At 45.3% G+C, this 18,372-nt stretch overlaps 1 protein-coding gene across 1 annotated transcript in view; it reads left to right on the forward strand.

The window, feature by feature from the left end:
• The window catches only part of BUB1 (BUB1 mitotic checkpoint serine/threonine kinase), a 34,249-nt gene that overhangs the window by 13,136 nt on the left and 2,741 nt on the right, over window positions 1–18,372 (forward strand). Inside the window, exons 17-37 of the mRNA XM_056357173.1 lie at window positions 280–393; window positions 3,047–3,049; window positions 4,032–4,088; window positions 4,165–4,309; window positions 4,665–4,861; window positions 5,843–5,883; window positions 6,156–6,262; window positions 7,675–7,727; window positions 7,835–8,025; window positions 9,481–9,641; window positions 10,004–10,338; window positions 11,094–11,146; window positions 11,672–11,809; window positions 12,850–12,942; window positions 13,602–13,692; window positions 14,090–14,171; window positions 14,850–15,030; window positions 15,619–15,697; window positions 16,218–16,423; window positions 16,913–17,053; window positions 17,709–17,824. Coding sequence (XP_056213148.1) covers window positions 280–393; window positions 3,047–3,049; window positions 4,032–4,088; window positions 4,165–4,309; window positions 4,665–4,861; window positions 5,843–5,883; window positions 6,156–6,262; window positions 7,675–7,727; window positions 7,835–8,025; window positions 9,481–9,641; window positions 10,004–10,338; window positions 11,094–11,146; window positions 11,672–11,809; window positions 12,850–12,942; window positions 13,602–13,692; window positions 14,090–14,171; window positions 14,850–15,030; window positions 15,619–15,697; window positions 16,218–16,423; window positions 16,913–17,053; window positions 17,709–17,824 — 2,584 coding nt within the window. The remainder of the gene's footprint in view (window positions 1–279; window positions 394–3,046; window positions 3,050–4,031; window positions 4,089–4,164; window positions 4,310–4,664; window positions 4,862–5,842; window positions 5,884–6,155; window positions 6,263–7,674; window positions 7,728–7,834; window positions 8,026–9,480; window positions 9,642–10,003; window positions 10,339–11,093; window positions 11,147–11,671; window positions 11,810–12,849; window positions 12,943–13,601; window positions 13,693–14,089; window positions 14,172–14,849; window positions 15,031–15,618; window positions 15,698–16,217; window positions 16,424–16,912; window positions 17,054–17,708; window positions 17,825–18,372) is intronic.

Consider the following 18,372-nt stretch of genomic DNA (forward strand, 5'->3'; position numbering starts at 1 on the left):
CAGCCACTTTGAAAGGAAGAGGGGCTCTGCTTGCTGCCAGGGCACTGCTGATGGCCCCAGTGTCACAGGTGGTGTGGCCCTTGGAGACAGGCAGGATGTGTTGTAGAGGAATCTGCAGCATCTGTTCTCATCTCCCCTGACTGAGAGCTCTCCGTGTCTGGCAGAGGAGGGGATGGAGTGCTGGGTGATGAGCCTGGGAGATGGTAGATGATGCCCAAAAGCAGGGGGCATGCCAGTAAGGAAACGCTGACATGTAATTCTGCTCATCATTTCTTTCAGTATCTTTGTGTCATTCATTTTGGAAGCTTTCTTTGTGGAGTACTCCCTAGAGAAGAGTGAAGTAGAAACAGCCATTGAACAGAAAATCCAGGAGCTGGGAATGGGAGTTCAAGAGTAAGCCCCCCCAAAAAAGGGCAGTGCTGGTTGTGGCTGGTATGGCACATGTGAGGGCTGTGGGACTGGAGGAAAAAGCCACCCTTGGTCCCAAGGTGTGAGCTGAGACTCCTCTTGTCACAAAGTTCTTGCTAACCTGTCATGACCATGTAGGCTTGGTCTAGGTGTTACCAGAAGGCTTCTTGCATTGGCCTTGCAGCTGCCTTGCCAAGCTTTTCCAGCCCAGGGCTGTTGCCCGGAGGATGCTGGATGCTAACACCGTGACTGGTGCTTGCCCTGTCTGAGAGAATCCGTTGCTTCTGAGTACATGTGGGCCCCAGGGTAGAACGTGCTCCCCTCTAGGTAACTTGTGGCCCTTCTTGTGTAGGGATGAGCTCCAGGATGAACAGCTCCTTGATAACATGGAGAGTGCCGAGCATGACCTCGAGGGGGAAGGTGAAACAAAGCCACAGTCTAAAGGGCTGGTGTTTAAAATTGCCTCCAAACGTAAGTGCAGCCCTACAGTGTGCTCAGTCTTTTGTTTAAGAGGCCGAGGCTCTGAACTGTCCCTGATCGTAACCCTCTCTCTGGGGAAGCTCCTAAGCACTTCTGCTTCCTTTGGGCTACAAAGACTGCTAAACCCAGCTGGAGACTTTGGGAATTGTGGACACTCTAACGTTTGCTGTTTCTTTTTACTTCTGTAGCAACTCCTTTTCCTCTCTCCTACCTCTGCCCTTCTGTGCATGCTTGTCTTCCTTACCAGCCCACGCAGACATTGCTGTGGTGCTGCTGTTGCCGAGAGTTGGTTTTCTTTTCTCGTTCCTACATGCACTTTGTATTCGTCCTGATTTGGATCACAGGGTGACTGTATGCTTCTTTCCTCTAGCTTAGTGGCTACTTTTTGATCTGTGGGCTTTCTTGCTATGCCTTAGCAGTTCACCAGGCTTGTGCTTCTTGGCATGTCAGCTCACTGGGATCACAAATCCGTTGAAGGACACACGGGAATAGAAGCACTTAAAATAATGGTCTTACCCTTTACAAGTGCTTACGCTGCTTAAAAGTATGTGGAGGTAAAACGCCAGGAAACATAATTTGGGGTGTTTTCTTGCCTGTTCAGCGTAAAGCGTGGGGAGCAGCCTTTGACTAAGAGCTGCCTTAAGTTAGCTGCTACCTCACTTCTGCTGAAGAACAGGAATGGATGCTTACAATGACTCTTCTTTTGGCCACCTGCAGGCTACAGGACGGTTGATGCTCTGCTCCAGCGCATGTTTGAGGCAGAGATACCCCTTGAGGATGAAGGCCCTTCATTTGAAGAGATCTTAAACTTGTCCCCTGCCACCACTGTACCTAGTAATCTGACTTCTGAGAGTGCAGCCTAATGGGGGTGACCCACGGTGGTCGAGAAGGAAAAGCTAATTCTCAGCTGCCCCGGTCTGGAGCGTGTTCCCTGGCTGGCTGCTCAGCACGTGGGGAATGGATTAAGCAGCAGAAAGGACAGCTGAGGCTGGAAACAGCTTCATCATGTAAAGGAGCTTTCTCTCATGTAAAGTCTCATATAAATGTTGAAACTGGAACTACCCTTATGGGAAAGCAGAGGGAGAGCTGGTGTATCTGACCGTGCCGGCTGAGTAATGGTGCCGTATGCAGTATGTTATGAAATACCTACTTGTAACTGGAATGTTGTATTACAGCACTTTTATATGCATATGTGGACCTATGTAAGCTGGATTAAACAGCTTTTTAGTGCATTAAATTCAGCAGTCTGAAAAAAAGCAACCATTTATCATGGAGTTGTTGATGGGAGGGGCTGGGTGTACAGCATCGTATCATCCTCCTCGCACTCCCCCAGGTGCAGGGTCCTGGGATGTGATGATGATGATGATGGGTGTTGTGTTAAAGGGGATGGAGTAATTTGGCAGAAAATAAACCCCCTTGCCTTCTAACTCTCCTCACGAGGTGGGAGGTTAGGTGTGGCTGGGTTTGAATTCTAAGTGATGTCCAATTTACTGCCATCAGTCCAGTCGCATTTAATATGTATATTAAACTGCTGCAGATCTGGATACACTAATAGCGGTCTGTGCTGCCAGTACAGCCGTGCTCGTGAACTAGGACAGCCACACTCTGGGGTTTGGTCATGTTCTATGAGAAACTGTGATGACTAGTGACTTAACAGTGCAGTTTGATTTGTGCAACAGATATACAGGTTTTTGGATCGCTGGTGATAGTGACTGTCTGCAGAAAAGCATGTGCAGGTAAAATGTTACTAAGTGTAAAACATGTGGAAAAGTTACAAATGATACAGCCTGGTTATAAATATCGGAGAGTAACTCTCTAATAGATATTTCAAAACTTCCTGAAGAAGTGCTTAGTTTAAGTCTCATCTAAGGGCGGGGGGGGGGGGGGCGGGGAGGGGAGAAGAAAGGCTCAGCCTGTCAGCTGGTCCCAGCAGTCAGTCTCGGTGGTCTCTTCCCTATTTCTCCCCTCATTCATTCACCTTTTATACTTTTCTTTACTCTCAGGTGGAGCTTGAGTGACTCTAGTCATACATTCCTTTATTATGATTGGTGTAAAGTTCTCTTGCTTTCATTTAACGATACAGTTCATTTTAAATTTACTGTGCGCGCTTCCCTGACCGGGGGATTCCCCCTCTGTGGGGGGGAGGGCATCTGCGTAGGAAGTTGCAATCTCCCACTACCACAATTATTTTACCCTAGCATCCTTGAATTCTCTCTCTGCCTTGTCGGAAGACTCCTTATCTACATTCTTGCTGCTTATCATTTCCTTGAAGTGTGAGGGGTCCAGTTCCCGACCTTCTCCGCCACGATGATGGATGATACGGCTCCTGCTTGCGCCTTGGCCGCAGCAGTGGACACCTCGTGTATTTGCCCCCGATGGGACATGTGGTGCCATCAGGCTCCCAACCCTGCAGGGAGCACAGCGGGGCCCGGCTGGGGGGCTCCGCGCCTCCCCTCGCTGCTCCTGTGGGGCAGTGGGCTGTGTGGCCCCCGCGTGCCAGCCCCAAGGTGGCCGTTGTGTATGTCCCCCTGCGCAGCCCCCCGTCCCTCTGCCCAGCAGCGTCCTGCGAAGGCCGGGTTACTGCTTTGTACATTTATTCTTTTTATTATATATTCTTTTTATTTATATACTTTTTAAGTTTAATTTTTCAAGATTTTAATTTAAAAAAAACTTTTATTTTTTAATTTTGGAATATTTTTATTAAATTTTGATAGCCGGGTTTTCCCGCCGCGGGCCTCCGCCCTGCTGCCGGCAGCCCCTCCCGACCCCGCCCCGCCGGCGGGCGCTCACCCAATGGGGTGACAAGAGCCTGGCGGCCCGCAGGCGGGATTGGCGGAGAGGGTGGCCAATAGGGAGGCGGCGCTGGGCGGCTGCGCGCCTGCGCGCCGGGTTTGAATCGGTGGCGGTGGTTGAGCGGGGCCATGGACGGCGCCGTGCGGTCAGGGGGGGGCCGGGCCTGGCGGGGGGAATGGGGGGGCTTGGGGCAGGGGTAGGCTGGGGGTGTGGGGCTCGAGGTGTGGGGCCCTCTGGGGCGGGGCAGCCGCCCTGAGGGCTGGGGGCTGCAGACCTCAGCCCCGGGCTCGGCCTGACCTGGCCTGAGGCGCCCGTCTGCCTTGCAGGAGCTACGAGGCCCAGATGCGGAGCTACGAGGCCGAGCTGCGGAGCTACCGAGGGCCGGACCCGCTGGAAGTGTGGGACAGGTCAGCGCGGCCGCGGCCTGGTTGCCGGCGGGGGCTGCGGGCCGCGGCCGGGCGCTGACCGGCGGGACCGTTGCAGGTACGCGCGGTGGGCCGAGGGATGCCTGCCCCTGCCGGAGCGGCAGAGCCGCCTGCCCGGCCTCCTGGAGCGCCTGGTGCAGGCGGGGATCGGCCACGAGAGGTACCGCCAGGATCCGAGATTCGTTAGCTACTGCGTGAAGCTGGTAGGTGCACGCGTATTAAGCTGCCCCCAAAAAACCGAAGCTGCCCCGGCGGTCCGTAGCCCTGTGGCTGCAGAGAGCTGTGGGAGCAGCAGGAGCCCTCTGGGGAGGGCAGGGAGTTCCGCTGCGTTGCTCTCTGCAGGGGCTCCGAACTTCTCAGCCTTGCTGAAGGATAGCGTGCGGTTTTGAAGCTGCATTGTTGTTTACCTGGTGGGAGGTAACTTACCTGCCAGCTGCTTCTATCTTGGGGAAAATAACGCTTTCCTATGATGGTATCTGGGAAATTGCTGTTGGGTTTTTTTTTTGCCTGTGACTTCCTTGGACGTTTTTGAAACATCTGCATCTTTATCTTGTGCAGGCAGAGTTCATCACTTCTCCTTGTCAGTATTTTGACTGCCTGTACGGATACGGAATTGGTACAAAGGCATCTAACTTCTATGTTGCCTGGGCTCAGCAGCTTGTAAAAGAAGGCAACGTGCAATGTGCAGGAGCTGTCCTTCAAAAAGGGCTTCACAACCAGGCACAGCCACGAGAGTGCTTGCAACAGCTCTACTGGTAATTCTTGACCCATCTTATTGAGCTATTCAAATAGCACACGGATAATTATTTCTTTGTCTTCTGTGTATGTGCCCTGTACTATAGCAGAGTAGGCCAATGATTATTTCAGTTAAAGGCACGTATAAACTCAACAATACTTTGCTGTTCAGTATTTGTTGGAGGTTTTGGAGGGTGTATCGAGAAGGGCTGTACCAGACTGTCTTCAGTGAAGTAAGGCCCAAAAATGAATCAATGAAGGGGTTTTCTTCCCTGCCTAGCATCTGCTAAGTAGTTCGAAGCTATAAAGATGCATAGCCTGGTCCGCTTCAGGCTGTCTACCTTGGAAATACTGTGTGTGAGCTTCCTTACTTGGAAGTTCAAGCAAGCTGGCCATGCTAATGACACCAGACTTTTCAAGTTTGGGACATCTGTATGTTTTCCAGAGTGTATTAACTGGCTGTGGCTCATCCTGTAGCTGCCTGTGCATCTATTGGCACTGCCAGCTGAATGCATACTGCAGCTGCTGCTTCATTTGGACCCTCTTTGATTTTGGTTTGTGGCCATAGCTGGAACTGCAGTGAAATCGGGCATCAGTTGCTGATCAGAGCTGGACTTTTTTAGCCCACTTTGGGGATGTGTTGACCATAATATGTGTGTCCAGTTACTTGTGCTTATCACAGAGTACTTAGCTGCGAATGGGTGCCCATTGGAGTTTAGCGCTTAGCTGTTGGAAGCTCTGGTGCTTATCGTGATGCTGTGTGTTCCCTCTGGTGATGATAAAACACAAACTGCCACCTATTGCAGGTGTTTTTATTTTTGTGAATGTGAAGCTAACAGTGTATATTGGTATACAGTAATGAGCGTCCTCTGACTAACGAGGGGTTTTTTTTTAGTCTTAAATTTTGTGGCATGGTGACCATACGAGGAAATCAAAGGTTCCTGGGGTATGGGGAGGAATGACTGACTCAACAATAATAACTGACGTTTCTTGCAATTTAGCTGGCTGCAGAATTATGATCCTTGGAATCCTCCTTTGCAAGGTGAGGCTGAAGACACCTGCCTGTGAGCTGCAGCTCGATTAGATGACTCTCTTAACTCAATCAGTGAGTTTTGTCACTGAGGAAAATAATTTTCCTGTAGAAGCTGGGTGGGGGGTGGTGGTGGTGATTTCTGTTTTCCTGGCCATATTTAAAATTCATAAGGGGAGTGTATTCAAAATGAGGTATTAGTTTTCTAGTGCTTAGTTAATAGAAATCCATAAATAAGAAAACTATTCATACTCATTAATGCAAACCTATGTTATCTGTCCCAGGTGCTGCCGTTATAAAACCACTTCAAACTTCACAGGCTGCAAATCAGATGACTACTGGAAAAGGTCTTTCAAGTCCTACTGACCCACCATACACTTGCAAAAATCAGGTAAATTACTATTAATGAGCAATTTGTACATTGTGGGGAAAACGCAGTGCCCTCGCATAAAGTTTAGATTGATGATCTTGACTGGATAACAAAGATAAAATATGCTAGCTACATCTCGTGTAGCTCAAAAATGTTACTGGAGGGTTTTATCCTGTAAGCATCACATCTTTGTAGAAACACCTCAATGGGGAAGCATTGGGACACACTTTTTAGTCACTTGACAAGTTTCCAGAACCACAGGCAGAGTGATCCATCCAGCCGGTTAGCATTCTCCAGAGGAGTAATATTATAAATAGATTCTGTGCCAGCCATGCTTCTTGGAAATTGCCTACACTGAATTTTGGTGAAATTCCTCTTAAATACCCTCTTTAAGAATGAATACAAGATAATGCCAGAGGAAGAAGAGAAATTTCCGGGCTGGTACTTGGTGGGATGGTGGCTTCTTGTAGAAGTCAATCTGTTGAGTTGAGAAATGAGTAGGGGATTACTTTATCACAGTTCATGAGCCTCTTTGTAGCTTGCCAGTTGGGTCTCATAAAAAGTTCCAGGTGAGGTTCTGTTCATACTTTGTGGAGGTCTTGAGTTAACTTTACAGTTCAAATCCTGTCACCCTGTAGTTGTCTTCCTGCACCCCCTTCCCCACAATAAAACAACAAAAGAAGAAACCATACTTCTTTTAACTCGGCTAAGTACCAGAATGCAGCGCTCGTTCTTCTGAGGTTTGGCAGGGCTAGTTAAAATTCTTCAGTCTTTGTAACGCAGTCAGATGAAAAGTGAACAGGAGGTGAAATTAAAGAGTGAAAGACTGTGGGTAAGAAACTGATGCAACCTTTCTCAACTCAGTCCTGTTTTCTAAAGTGCTTGTGTCTTTTTCCATTTGGTATTGCCTGCAAATACTGAAAGATATCTTGCATGATGGAATAGAGCTTAAAACTTACTATGTCTGCTGCCTATTCCTTCACTTGAGGTCGGATAGCTTGTTAAAGAAAGAAATTGGGTGAGGCCATCCGGTCTGTTCTTAACAAACCCAAGTGATTTTTAACAGACGTGCCTGTTTTTTGTAATAGAAACTACCTGTTCAACTAGTTCCCGTGTCCTTCTGGACTGCAGTTCCCAGAACTACATCTGTCTCTCTTAGTTCTCTGAGATCTTAGTTCGTCTTCCAAAAGTTCTCTGAGATTATGGCAAATTGTTACATGGTTAATTCTTCAGGATGAACTTCCTCAGGTTCTGATGACTTGTAGAACACTCGGATGTGTTCTTGCCACGCTCGTGGTCTGTATTGTCATTGCTTCAGTCAGAATTAAATATTGGGGGCTTCGTGGCTGCTGGTCTTGTTGAAATGGATGGCTAACTATAATGTTGGAGTTCTTTCTTTTTTTTATTTTTTGTTTCCCCCTGCCCTGCTTTAGAGTCCTGATTCTGCTGGTACTCAGTCCAGTTCTTCTGGTGGAAGAGAAGAAGTGTAAGTGTGTAGGGTTTTTTTTTTAAGTCGCACTGTAGAAAAATTAACACGCTCCCAGAATAAGTCCAATTAACTTGAATAGAGTTTTTTCTTATTTTTCCTCACAGGAAGTACGTTACGTACATCTCCAAATCTGAAATTCTTCCCAAGTCATCATCTACTGTTGTTGAATGTGAGCAGGTTGCAATGTATGATAAAAACCTGCTCGTATGCGAAGGCTCTGAACTTTCCTTTGAGGAGCTAAGAGCCAAGAGATACTACAAGAAACACGAGCGCCTCAGAAGACAGCAAGAATGGGGTATTCTTCTCTTTCCATCTAGCTATTTCAGAAACATTCTTATATTCTTGAAAAAACAGTAGTTGGCTGCATTCATTTCTTTTCAGCTCTCTACTGAAGCCTGAAACTGTCCTCAAAGCCCAGGTTAGCATCCCTGTACAGAAACAGGGTGGGGTGAGCTTGGGAATATCAGGTAACATGCCAAACAACTGACATCGATATTTACTGTTTGAGCTCATCCCTTGGGTTTGTCTTTTCAAACCTAGTTTTTCATAGAGAATGGAGTTTCTTCTGGGGAAACAGGAGGGAAGTGTGAGCAGCTCTTAGCAGTACTAGTTACCCTGGGGTGAGCTCTAGCTGTGGCGCTCTGCCACCAGTAATTCAAGATTGAGAGTGTCTTGGTTCCTATCAGTAGGCTGTAATCAGAGAGAGCTCAGAGTACGCTTTAAACTCCCATATGGTCACATATGATGCCACATTTTGTCCTTGGCCCCAGTCAGTCAAAGGCGTGCTGCAGCAGAGTGACACTGTCTTCACTTGGCCGCCTTGGCAAATGTGGCTGCGGGATGCCTCTTGTATAGTCTGCGCTGGCAGGCTTCTAGCTGGGAGGGTTCTCAAGGCATAGAAAAGTCTGTAATTAGAGGTAATACCTTTGTTTGCTGAATGATGATGTTTTGGAGAACAAGTAGTGGGCTTTCAAATGGACAGATTAGGTCGTAGAGAAGCAAAGCCAAAACTGAGTGCAAATAAAGAGCCGCTACTTGGAATTTAGTTGTTTATCTGACCATTTATAGAAGGAAGAAAAAAGGTTGCTGGGGAATGTTGTTGGACGTAAGAAGGAATTATCTCATTTGGTAAAGGAAGAAACGGATGAGTTGTACTCAGCGGGACAGGGAGAGATTCAGTGGGAGTGTAGGTGGCAATGTGTTTTTAAAACAAATGTTTGAGTCTGGATTTTATTTTTTTTTTTTTAATCCAGCAGCTGTGTATGATAATTCCCAGCTGGGCCTCTTCCCTTGGGGACGGCAGGCTCCATCCCCACCGAAGCCTTACCAAAGGGGCATGTTGGTGGAATCTTTTTGGGTTGGTTTCCTTTTGTGGTGAGGATGGGTGCCACTAGTGTGCTTGCAGCAGCACGGGGCCTGGCACCGCAAGCACGCAGCAGGTGGGAGGTAGGCTGGCCTGTCGCCTCCTCTGGAAAGCGTGAGGGCTGGCTGCCGCTGATCGCCGGGCTCGCGCTGAGGTAGCACTGTGTAGCCATCCCCTGAGGGATCAGGAGCGAGAGGTTGGACACAGTGGGTCATGGGGGAGACATCCCCTTCTCCCAAACTTAGGCATCTAAGGCTGAGTGTCATCCTGTTGTCATACAGACTATAGATCTAAATTTTAAATTCAAGCAGCTTGTAATGTCTGTGTTGAGAAACTCATTCGGGTATTGATTAACTGTCTAGCTTAATGTCATTGTTTAATCCTTAGAAGAAGAAGAGAGAGACTCTGTAAGGAAAAAAGAGTCAGCTGTCCTTGAACTGCAAGCCCTACAGCAGAAGCTGGAGCAGCTCACCCAGCTCACCAGAAGCTTGGAGGAAACTAGACTGGAGCCAGCACCTACAGCATCAGCTGAACCAAATAAGAGGGTGGTAAGTACGTAGTGTGATCCACAGGGGCAGTCCTCGTCAACATCGCTCACAACATTTAACCGTGCTTCAGACAGTAGCCAGAGTAGTTGGTTAACCAAATCTGGAAGTTCAGGCTGCAATATCTGACTAGTATGGATAGCTGGCATAACTTTAAATACTTGATGATGTAAATTTTAATCATTAAACCCAAAAGTTTGCTTTTGCTTCTCCACAATTTAGTTTTGGTTGCATATGGAAGTGCTCTTATGCCTGGAAAACTGTTCTAGTTATGCAGAAATAAAAGGGAAAATGTCTATACTTGGAAAAGGCTATACTTGGGGCGGGGTGTTTGAGTGTTAAAGAACATTTTTTTTCCTCTAAAGGTGCATCCACATGTGATACCCAGTGCAGCTCTACAGCAGAACCGGATGGCATCTTGTCAAAACTCAGATCTGCAAAACACCCAAGCTCTGGTGCCAGACCAGCCTCAATCAAGCGCTTTATCGTCCACTGCTCTTACACTGCAGCCAGTGAGACCCGTTGACCACCAGATATCATCAGCCTCCCTCTGGGAAGTAACAGATAAGAAGGATGCAGTCAAAACTCAGCTAGAGCTTGGAGAGCTCAAGAACAGTTTGTTACACTCTCTGTCCAATAATGTTTCAGCTCAGGAACAGGCGCATCCTAGATCCACTCTTAACTGGAGCGCTGGAGAACAGTACGTATAAACAGGCTTATTCTTGCTTTGCAAATTCTGCAGTCTTCACTGTCTACACTTCAGCTGAGAATTACTAAAAAAAAAATAATCTCCCTCTTCTGGAAAAAAATAAAAATCTGAAGTGGCTCATGGAAACCAATATTTAGACATAGATCAAACTTGCGTAACTTACAGTCCTCATTTCAGTTTTTAATTCCTTTAACCCTGTGTTTTAGTTGTAATAATCAAGAGGAAATTCAGTGTGTAACTGAAGTGATTATTCAGCATCGCTGTCCTTGCCATGCCTGGAGTAACACGATATGCTTAGTTCGTGCAGATCCCACACGTTGTGTCTTGGCCACAAAGGTCTCCAGAGAAGAAAAAAGTGCTTGTATTTACCTTCTGCACTCCTGCCCTGTGTGCCTTAGCTAATACTGGGGGGCCGAGGGGGAACCTGGGCTGAGGGGCTTGGCCAACAAGAGGAAATGAACTAGTTGTCATTCGCTTACGTTATGGAGCACACGCTGTATCCAAGAAGAGCATTCAGTGCCTGCAGTTTGGCTTTTCTAAAGGTTTCTGCTGCCTTTCAGGTTTTATACCTATTGGCAACTGTATGAGAATCTCTCTGGGGGCAGCCTCTAACAATTTTCTAGAGGATCTCTCAGTTGCTTCATTTGTGTGACTAAAGAAGTCAGTTGTGGTGGGGGCAGGGGGGAGGGAATCGCTACCTGCTGTCTGTCTGGGGTGAACTAATGCTCTTAATATTCCCTTTGAAGGTGCCCTACCAAGAGATCCGCTGGGCTAGCTACTTCTGTGGGTGCGAAAGAAGGTAATGGGCTCAGCTTTGGTAAGGACTGGTGCTGTTGGTATGAGTGATACTGGTGGGGAGTCAATAGTACGTGGCTACTAGTTCCAACCCTAGCTACGCTTGCTGCCTTTGCTAACTCCATCCTTGCGTGTTTGGGCAATGTCTCTGTATCCCTTCCGTGGAGCTAGTCCCTGTTTCCACCTTCTGTGCAATTCCTTTTTGTCTGAGCTCGGTCGGGAGTTCCCTGTTTGTCCTTGCTGGCTTCCTGCCTGCTTGACTTTGTGTCTGAGTGGATTGCTCCTGTGAATTGAAGGCTGAGCCTCAGAGGCCACCCAGCTCTCCGAGGTCCCTTTTGCCCTTCAGGGCAGACTCCTTGGGAATCTGCCAAGCAGATCTCTGAACAAGCCAAAATCTCTCCCAAAATTCTGGGTTGTCATTCTGCTACTCATCTTATTTACTTTTCTTACTAACATTTTGCTAGCTCCCGCAGTGTGAATAAACAATCCCAGGCTGCTTCAGAAGTGATCTCGCTGTTCTCCTTTCTAGCATCTCTAGTTGGAAATTCTGCCTTTGCTTCTGGAAATGCTTCTCAAGCTACGCCGAACACCTCGCTGGGAGGAGCAAGGCAGGCAACACCATTCAAAGTGCAGCCTTCACCTACAGTTCATACGAAGGAAGCATTGGGTAAGCATCTGGAATAACATGCTGGTTCCACTGGAGTTAATGGGACCTTGCCTGGTCATTTCGGTGGAGCCAAATTATACGCGGAGGCTATCTAGCGATGGGCGTGCACAGCATTCAGTCAAAGAGGAAAATAAAATTAAATTGGTACTCTTCTTTTGCAATTGTCTGGATGACCCAAAACTTTTTTTTTTTTTTTTTTTTTTTTTGTAAAAGTAGGTGCTTTACTGACATCCCAGCAGCCACATGCTATAAGCTCCCGGGTGGGTCGCTGGGGGTACACCTGCCACGCTGTGTGGGCAGCGTGTTCTCTGAGCTGCCTTTGTCAGTGCTGTCAGGGACTCCGGTTCCTGAGGTGAAGACCTACAACAGACTAATGTGGAAGAGTGTTAGGAAGTTAAGTAAGGCAACTCTAGTTGGTATCGAGCTTCCCCAAAGCTGAAACAAGGATGACTTATGCGAAAGGTCTTTGACTGTTTAACAAACTGTCAATTCCAAACATTGCTGCTTCAAAATCCTAAAAGGGAAAATGCAATTGTGTTTCTAATGTCAGATGTGAGCCATAATATCCCGATGCTGTCTTATCCCTTTTGTACTCTTCTGCCATGTTTTTCTGTTTTGATAGTAAGCCCGCTAACTGCTAACCCACTAATGTGTAGCAAACTGCTGCAGCTAAATATATATCTGCAAAAACAGAAAGCTTGTGGTATTCATTAGTTTTCCAAATATCTAAGAAGATAAAGGAGAATTTGCTCCTTTAGGAGAACTTGAAATCTCATCTTGAAGAAGAAGAAGAAGAAAAAAAAGGCCATGGCATCAACAAGTATGTGCCGGCCAAGTTGGATCTTCCCATGTATGTTCAGTTGTCTGGTGTGTGTAAATGCAATATGAAGGAATAATTGGGGAATAGTATTTGATAAATGATAAGATTATAATTAATTGGCATTTGATTTGACTACTATACAATGGGAGAACATCAGAAAATTTCTTTTACTGGGGTTAATATTCCAGTGAAAATTTTTAATTTTTTTTTTTTTTTTTAGGATTTCTCATGGATATGTTTCAAACACCCATCTTGCCTGAGCTGTCTCTTGAAGAAAGCAAGGAGCAATCTGAAGTCTCTTGCAGAAAATGTGGTATGTACTATTTATTTTTTCGGTCCATGATATTTCATTCCTTTATTTCCCATTCACCCCTTCCATTAGTCTTGATAATTTTGAGATGAGTAGGTGTGAAGAAGTAACTTCTTTCCTGATAATTTAATTTACTGACAAGTTCTGAATTCTGATGCACAGCCTGAAAACAGCAGAAGCACTTTACTGTTAGCAAGTCTATTCATGTATGCATTGAACATGTTGCTTTGTCCATAGAGACTTCTCTAGTATTTAAAACCTAACTTTGAAAAGGGCACAGCTGGTACTTCATGTGAGTAGAGCTTTCTTCTGAAACATTTTGTAGACTGGGTGTTAGTATCTGAATTGCCAGCTTATTGTAACGGTTGAAATTGTCTGAGCACCAGGCAGTAGCAGTGGCTTTTAGGAGTGACCACAGGGATTTCACAACTGGTCAGATGCAGCCAAGAAGGCTTCTGTGCTCCTGGCAAGTCTTGATTTTGAAGTGGAAAAGTCTTCCCCATTTCCAGGACCTTATAGGAAAGATGATTTGAGTGGCAATTCTGAGGATGCTGTTGATCTAGCTGGATGTAGCTGTCAGTTGCCTGGTTAGGGGTGAAAATGTGACTGTTTGTATTATCTTCACCCAATGAAGATTATATTGGTTATTTTTTATTTTTAAGAGCCTGATGGAAGTGTGAAAAATAATGTTGTTGCTCCTGTCATGCCTGCATTTTCTATCTTTGAAGATGAAAATGAAAAAGAGAACAGCAGGTAAGGAGGAAAAAAGTAACAGCTGAGTTCAGTTTATTAAGGGTTATGTATAGGATTGATTCTATTCCATATAACTTAGCTGTGACCGTATTTGCAGTATCAGGCTTGGCTTGAATACAATTGCTAGCAGCTGTGTGGAAGTGGCATGAGAAAGCTGTAGTTGCTTCTCTGTGGAATTGCGCAACTTCCCTGTTTGGACAGCATGCTTGAGATGCTTAATTTTCTGGGTAATTCTGGATAGCTTGTTTCTTTGAGCTGCTGCGGCTTCTCTAAGTATCTGCAAATGGGATTCTTTAGGGGAAAAAAAAAAAAGGTTAAAACCAACAAATCTTTGTTATGATTGTCTGCCTGGGAAAGTTTCTGGGGAAAAGCTATTCTAAACTACCTGTTTTGTCAGGATCCCACAGCATAAAAACAGGCCAGAAGAGCCCAGAAGTGTTGGAGAACGTCCCTTGTCTGGCTGTACAGCAAGTACAGAAGTGAGTGTTTGATCTTATTGCAAGAATTGGCATTGAAAATGGGTTATGTCGTTATAGGGGGTCTCAGAGGTGGTTGTATTTACCATTGTTCTGTCCCAGTCCTGCAATTATTCTTATGAATGATATCTAGTTGAAGTCTAGATCCCCTTTCCCATTTCCTGCCAACGGGATGAACTTTTTCAGTTGTTAATTTTTACAAAACTCCTAGGAGCTTGATAGTGGAGATGTCAGTCCCTAGAACAAACCTGACTGCAGTTGATGTGTGGATTTGATGTTATTTGAGAGAGGAAGGACAGCGAGCAAGAGACACTGAACATTCTGATCACCACCTAACAGTTCTCATAGCCAAGGAGATGCATAAAACTTCAGTCTGGATGGTTATAAGTGATCACTAAGTAATGAGAGGGGATTTCTCAGACTTAGGGCAATTTTTTGTTGTCTACTATTTTGCTGCGGTATTGATTATTGCCGATGTTCAGGTCTGATTAAAAAAATTATGTAAATCACAGATTTACGTTATTGCCATTCACTTATTTTTCTAGTACTGTAAGTTGACATGTGCAGACTCAACATTACTGAAACAGACTGCAGAGACTGCTGATAGGTTACAGCTGCAGCTCTGGCAGGATAGTTTTGATGGCTTGGTTTTAAATCTTTATATGTTTTTTCCCCATCTAGGAAGAGGCAGGGACATTGGAGTCCTTGAGGGATGATTATACAGTGTGGAATGCACCAAGCAGTAATAAAACCTTAGCTCCCAGTCCAAACAACACAAGAGACTTCGCACGAGCTGCCCAGCTTGTATCAACGCCATTTAATTACCTGTCGGCATGTTCGCAACAAGCTTTGGGGTACAAAGGTAAAATAACGAGCGCTTCGGGTCGGGAGCATCTCATTCAGTACTGTCTAGCTCCTTGCCTGTGCCTGGGTCACCTTGCAGCCCTTGCCAAGTACCGTGCAGGTATGGCTCCTGCTGCTGCTTCTGAGCACGCATTCCCTGCAGAACAGCAGCTGGGAGCTCGGGCTGGCCGAGCACATAAGCTTTCCAAGAATTTTTAATTGGGGGAATAGGAGAAGGTGGCGAGGGACAAGAGAGGCTTTGACTGTACTGTCAAATTGCTGTTCTGAACTGTTCCAAGGAGTTGTAAATGGCCAAAAAAATTGGCTGAAGTCCCAGCACCTTCTTCAAGGGGCACAGTTATGCTTGTCTGGCCCTCTTTAGTCTTGGAATTTACTCCCTAAAGAAATCAAGCTGTTATCTTTACTCATGTATTTTTAAATGGGCTTGTTGAGTTCTGGCTTACCTTTACTTGTTGAGCTCTGGATAACTTACCAGCTTTCGCAGCTGCGGTGTGACTGAACCTGCTTGTCTTTGTAAGAATACTCTAAATGCACTTGCCTTTGGGGAAAATACACATTTGCTATTGTTGCTGCTCCCTTTGTTCAGCCTGTGGGGATGACTTACGGCAAATGGATTTGGAGTTTCCTGAAGAACTGCACAAGCAGACAAAGACTAAGAAGCTAAGGTATGTCACGACTTGCTGAGACCTCCAAGTCTGGAGAGCGCTGGGCAAATCTATGCCAGGTTTGCTCTGCTGCTCTCGATGCACATTTTCCAAGCAGTCTAGAACTGACATGTTTGTGTCAGGCTGACTCTGCTTAGCATACATCTTGGCACCTTGTGGAGGCAAAGGAACCTTGGTATGGTGATAATGCTCCTAAAAATGCTCCTATGATTTAAGTTTCTGACACATTTAAATTAAAAGTTAACTGCCCCAAAAGTTTTAATGGCTGTGCATGTAAAACTACTGCTCTCTTTTCAATATTGGCTGAACTTGTTGGCCAACAAACTCAAAGGTTTAATTAGGGTATGGGCAGTACAATACGATCAAATCTTGTTTTCTTGAGAAATGTCCATTTTATTCATCTTAATGTTGGTTATGGGCAAGGTCTCCAACATGGCGATTTGACACACTTGTGCTTAATGCAGATGCAAAAAACCCTGGCAGTACTGTCAATTAATAATATTTTGTTTTAAATACATAGCCCTGCTCTAGAACAAATTGCAGAACAAGAGGAGCTTCAAGGAAATGGAGTTCAAGGAATGGCTACAGCTGCTTCTCAGGCATCACATGAAAAGACTGCTGTGAGAAGAACTGAATATGCCTTGTCATCTGGGGTGGACAAAATTTTCCATGACAAGCTGTCTGGAGCTGGGCAGTACAGGGCAGCCCAGAGCGTTAGAGCTGCAGGTACGGACCATTGCCTACAGTTTTCTTCCATCAAGTCCAAGAGCGGGGCAGTGTCACGTTCTTGCAGCTTTGTTCCAGCATGAAGGTGGTCACTGCAGTCAGCGACTCTTGTGGCTCCTGCAAGGAGATTGCTGCTTCGGCACAAGGGATGTAAGGAAGGACAAGCGTGCGTTGTACCTGTTACACAATGCCAAAGATATTCTGAAGTACAGGAGTACTTGAGAGTACCTAAGGGTTCTTTGCTAGTTGAGGCTCAAATATTTCAGAAATGTGTCTTTTGGAGCAACTTTAACCGGGAAGACATAGGTATAAAAGCTGGATTGTCAAAATTGAGGCAGTCTAAACTTATCCCTCTTTGTTGGTTTTTTTTTTAGTTTGGGTTGTTGTTTTTTTTCCAGATCAGTGACGCTTATTCAAGTATAAGCTTGTGTTACCTCTTTGAAATGACACTTTTTTTAGAGCTTAAATATTTTTCTTCTTTCCATGAAGTCCTTGTTGAAAACCCTTGGGATAAGGAATTGATTTGCAAATTCTTATCAGAGCTTCCTAAACCACTCCACACCTACAGCAACTACTTTGAATGGAAGTCTGCTCTTCCACCCATCACACTGAAGGCTGAATTCCGACTGGGTAAGAGCTACTTCAAACATTTCACTTTAAAGCATTTCTTGAAGTTTTTCAGGGAAACTCTGAAGTGTTTTTCTAATTCAGTTTACTTGCGTGTATATCCAGATAGCTTCCAGGTTATTTAAACCTCAGATTGGAAATTAGACCTGGTTTTTTTGTTTGTCTTTTGTAGCATAAGCGTGTTTGATTAGGCATTCAGAGTAGGGGATTTTCCTAGTTTTCCTTTCCCAGTAATCTGTGACACAACTCTCAAACTTTGTATAGAACAGCAGCAGTCCTGTGTCAACACAATCTGTATGACAGTAATTGCAACATAGTTGTACGACTTAAACATTAGTGTTTACTTTGTAAAGAATGGATTTTGGAATTTGATTACTTCCAGGGAGTCAGACTAAAATAGAAACAATGATTTTTTTTTTATTTATTTATTTAGTATGTGGCACTTCACAGCGCTCTTGTTCTCAATAGCGAGTACAGGCTCCCTTGTATGGAAAGGAGAACTAGCGAGGAGAGACTTGTAGAAGAAAGACTAGCTCTATGGTTAAAGCAATAACTTATACAAGCTGGTGCTTTTTGCTGCTTGTTTTTCTTTGTCTGAGTAGTGATGTCTCTTCTGTGAAGCTTGCAAGCAAGACTTAATTATGTTAATCTCTTAAAGGTTCCAACTCATTCCATGTGGACTGCTTGGTTGGGGAGGGAGCTTTTGCCCAAGTCTATCAAGCTTCCATTCTGGATGCCAGTAACTCTAGAAACAATCAGAAAGTAATATTCAAGGTAAGAAGTGTTGATTTGGAATAGCTTTGCTGGAAACTTCTGGAGCGTTAACTATAATGACAGCTACCCTGGGTGGATTCTGCTGAGTGTTTTAATTTACAAATATGAAGTAAAGCATATTGGTCAGTCCTCAAAGCCTTGTTCAGGTTGGATGCTGTGATGTCTGATTGGCTCTACATCAGAAGAGGTTATTTATCCTCTTGACTCGACTTACTGCTTCATCTTTTCTTTATAAAGTAGTCACAAGTATCCCAAGGAGTAAGAATTACAACCAGGCTATCTTTCTTAGCTGGACAAAGGCAGTTACTTATGCAAATGCTCTTAGTCCACAGAAAATGAAAATGTATGTGGATTGGCAATGACATTGGGGCTGCTCTTTGTCCCAGCTACGTGCCCGCTAGCTTTCCACAAGCGTTTTTGCACTTTGTGCAGCCAGCCTGTTTGCTGCCAGCTGGCCGGTTATGGTGACTTGGCTGGGTGGTACCTCCCTGGTGCGGTTTTATTAATAAACTCACTTGTCTTGATGGCGATTGTAGGTTGAGCCCTCT

The sequence above is a fragment of the Falco biarmicus genome, chromosome 12 (assembly GCF_023638135.1).
Source record: "Falco biarmicus isolate bFalBia1 chromosome 12, bFalBia1.pri, whole genome shotgun sequence".
NCBI lineage: Eukaryota > Metazoa > Chordata > Aves > Falconiformes > Falconidae > Falco > Falco biarmicus.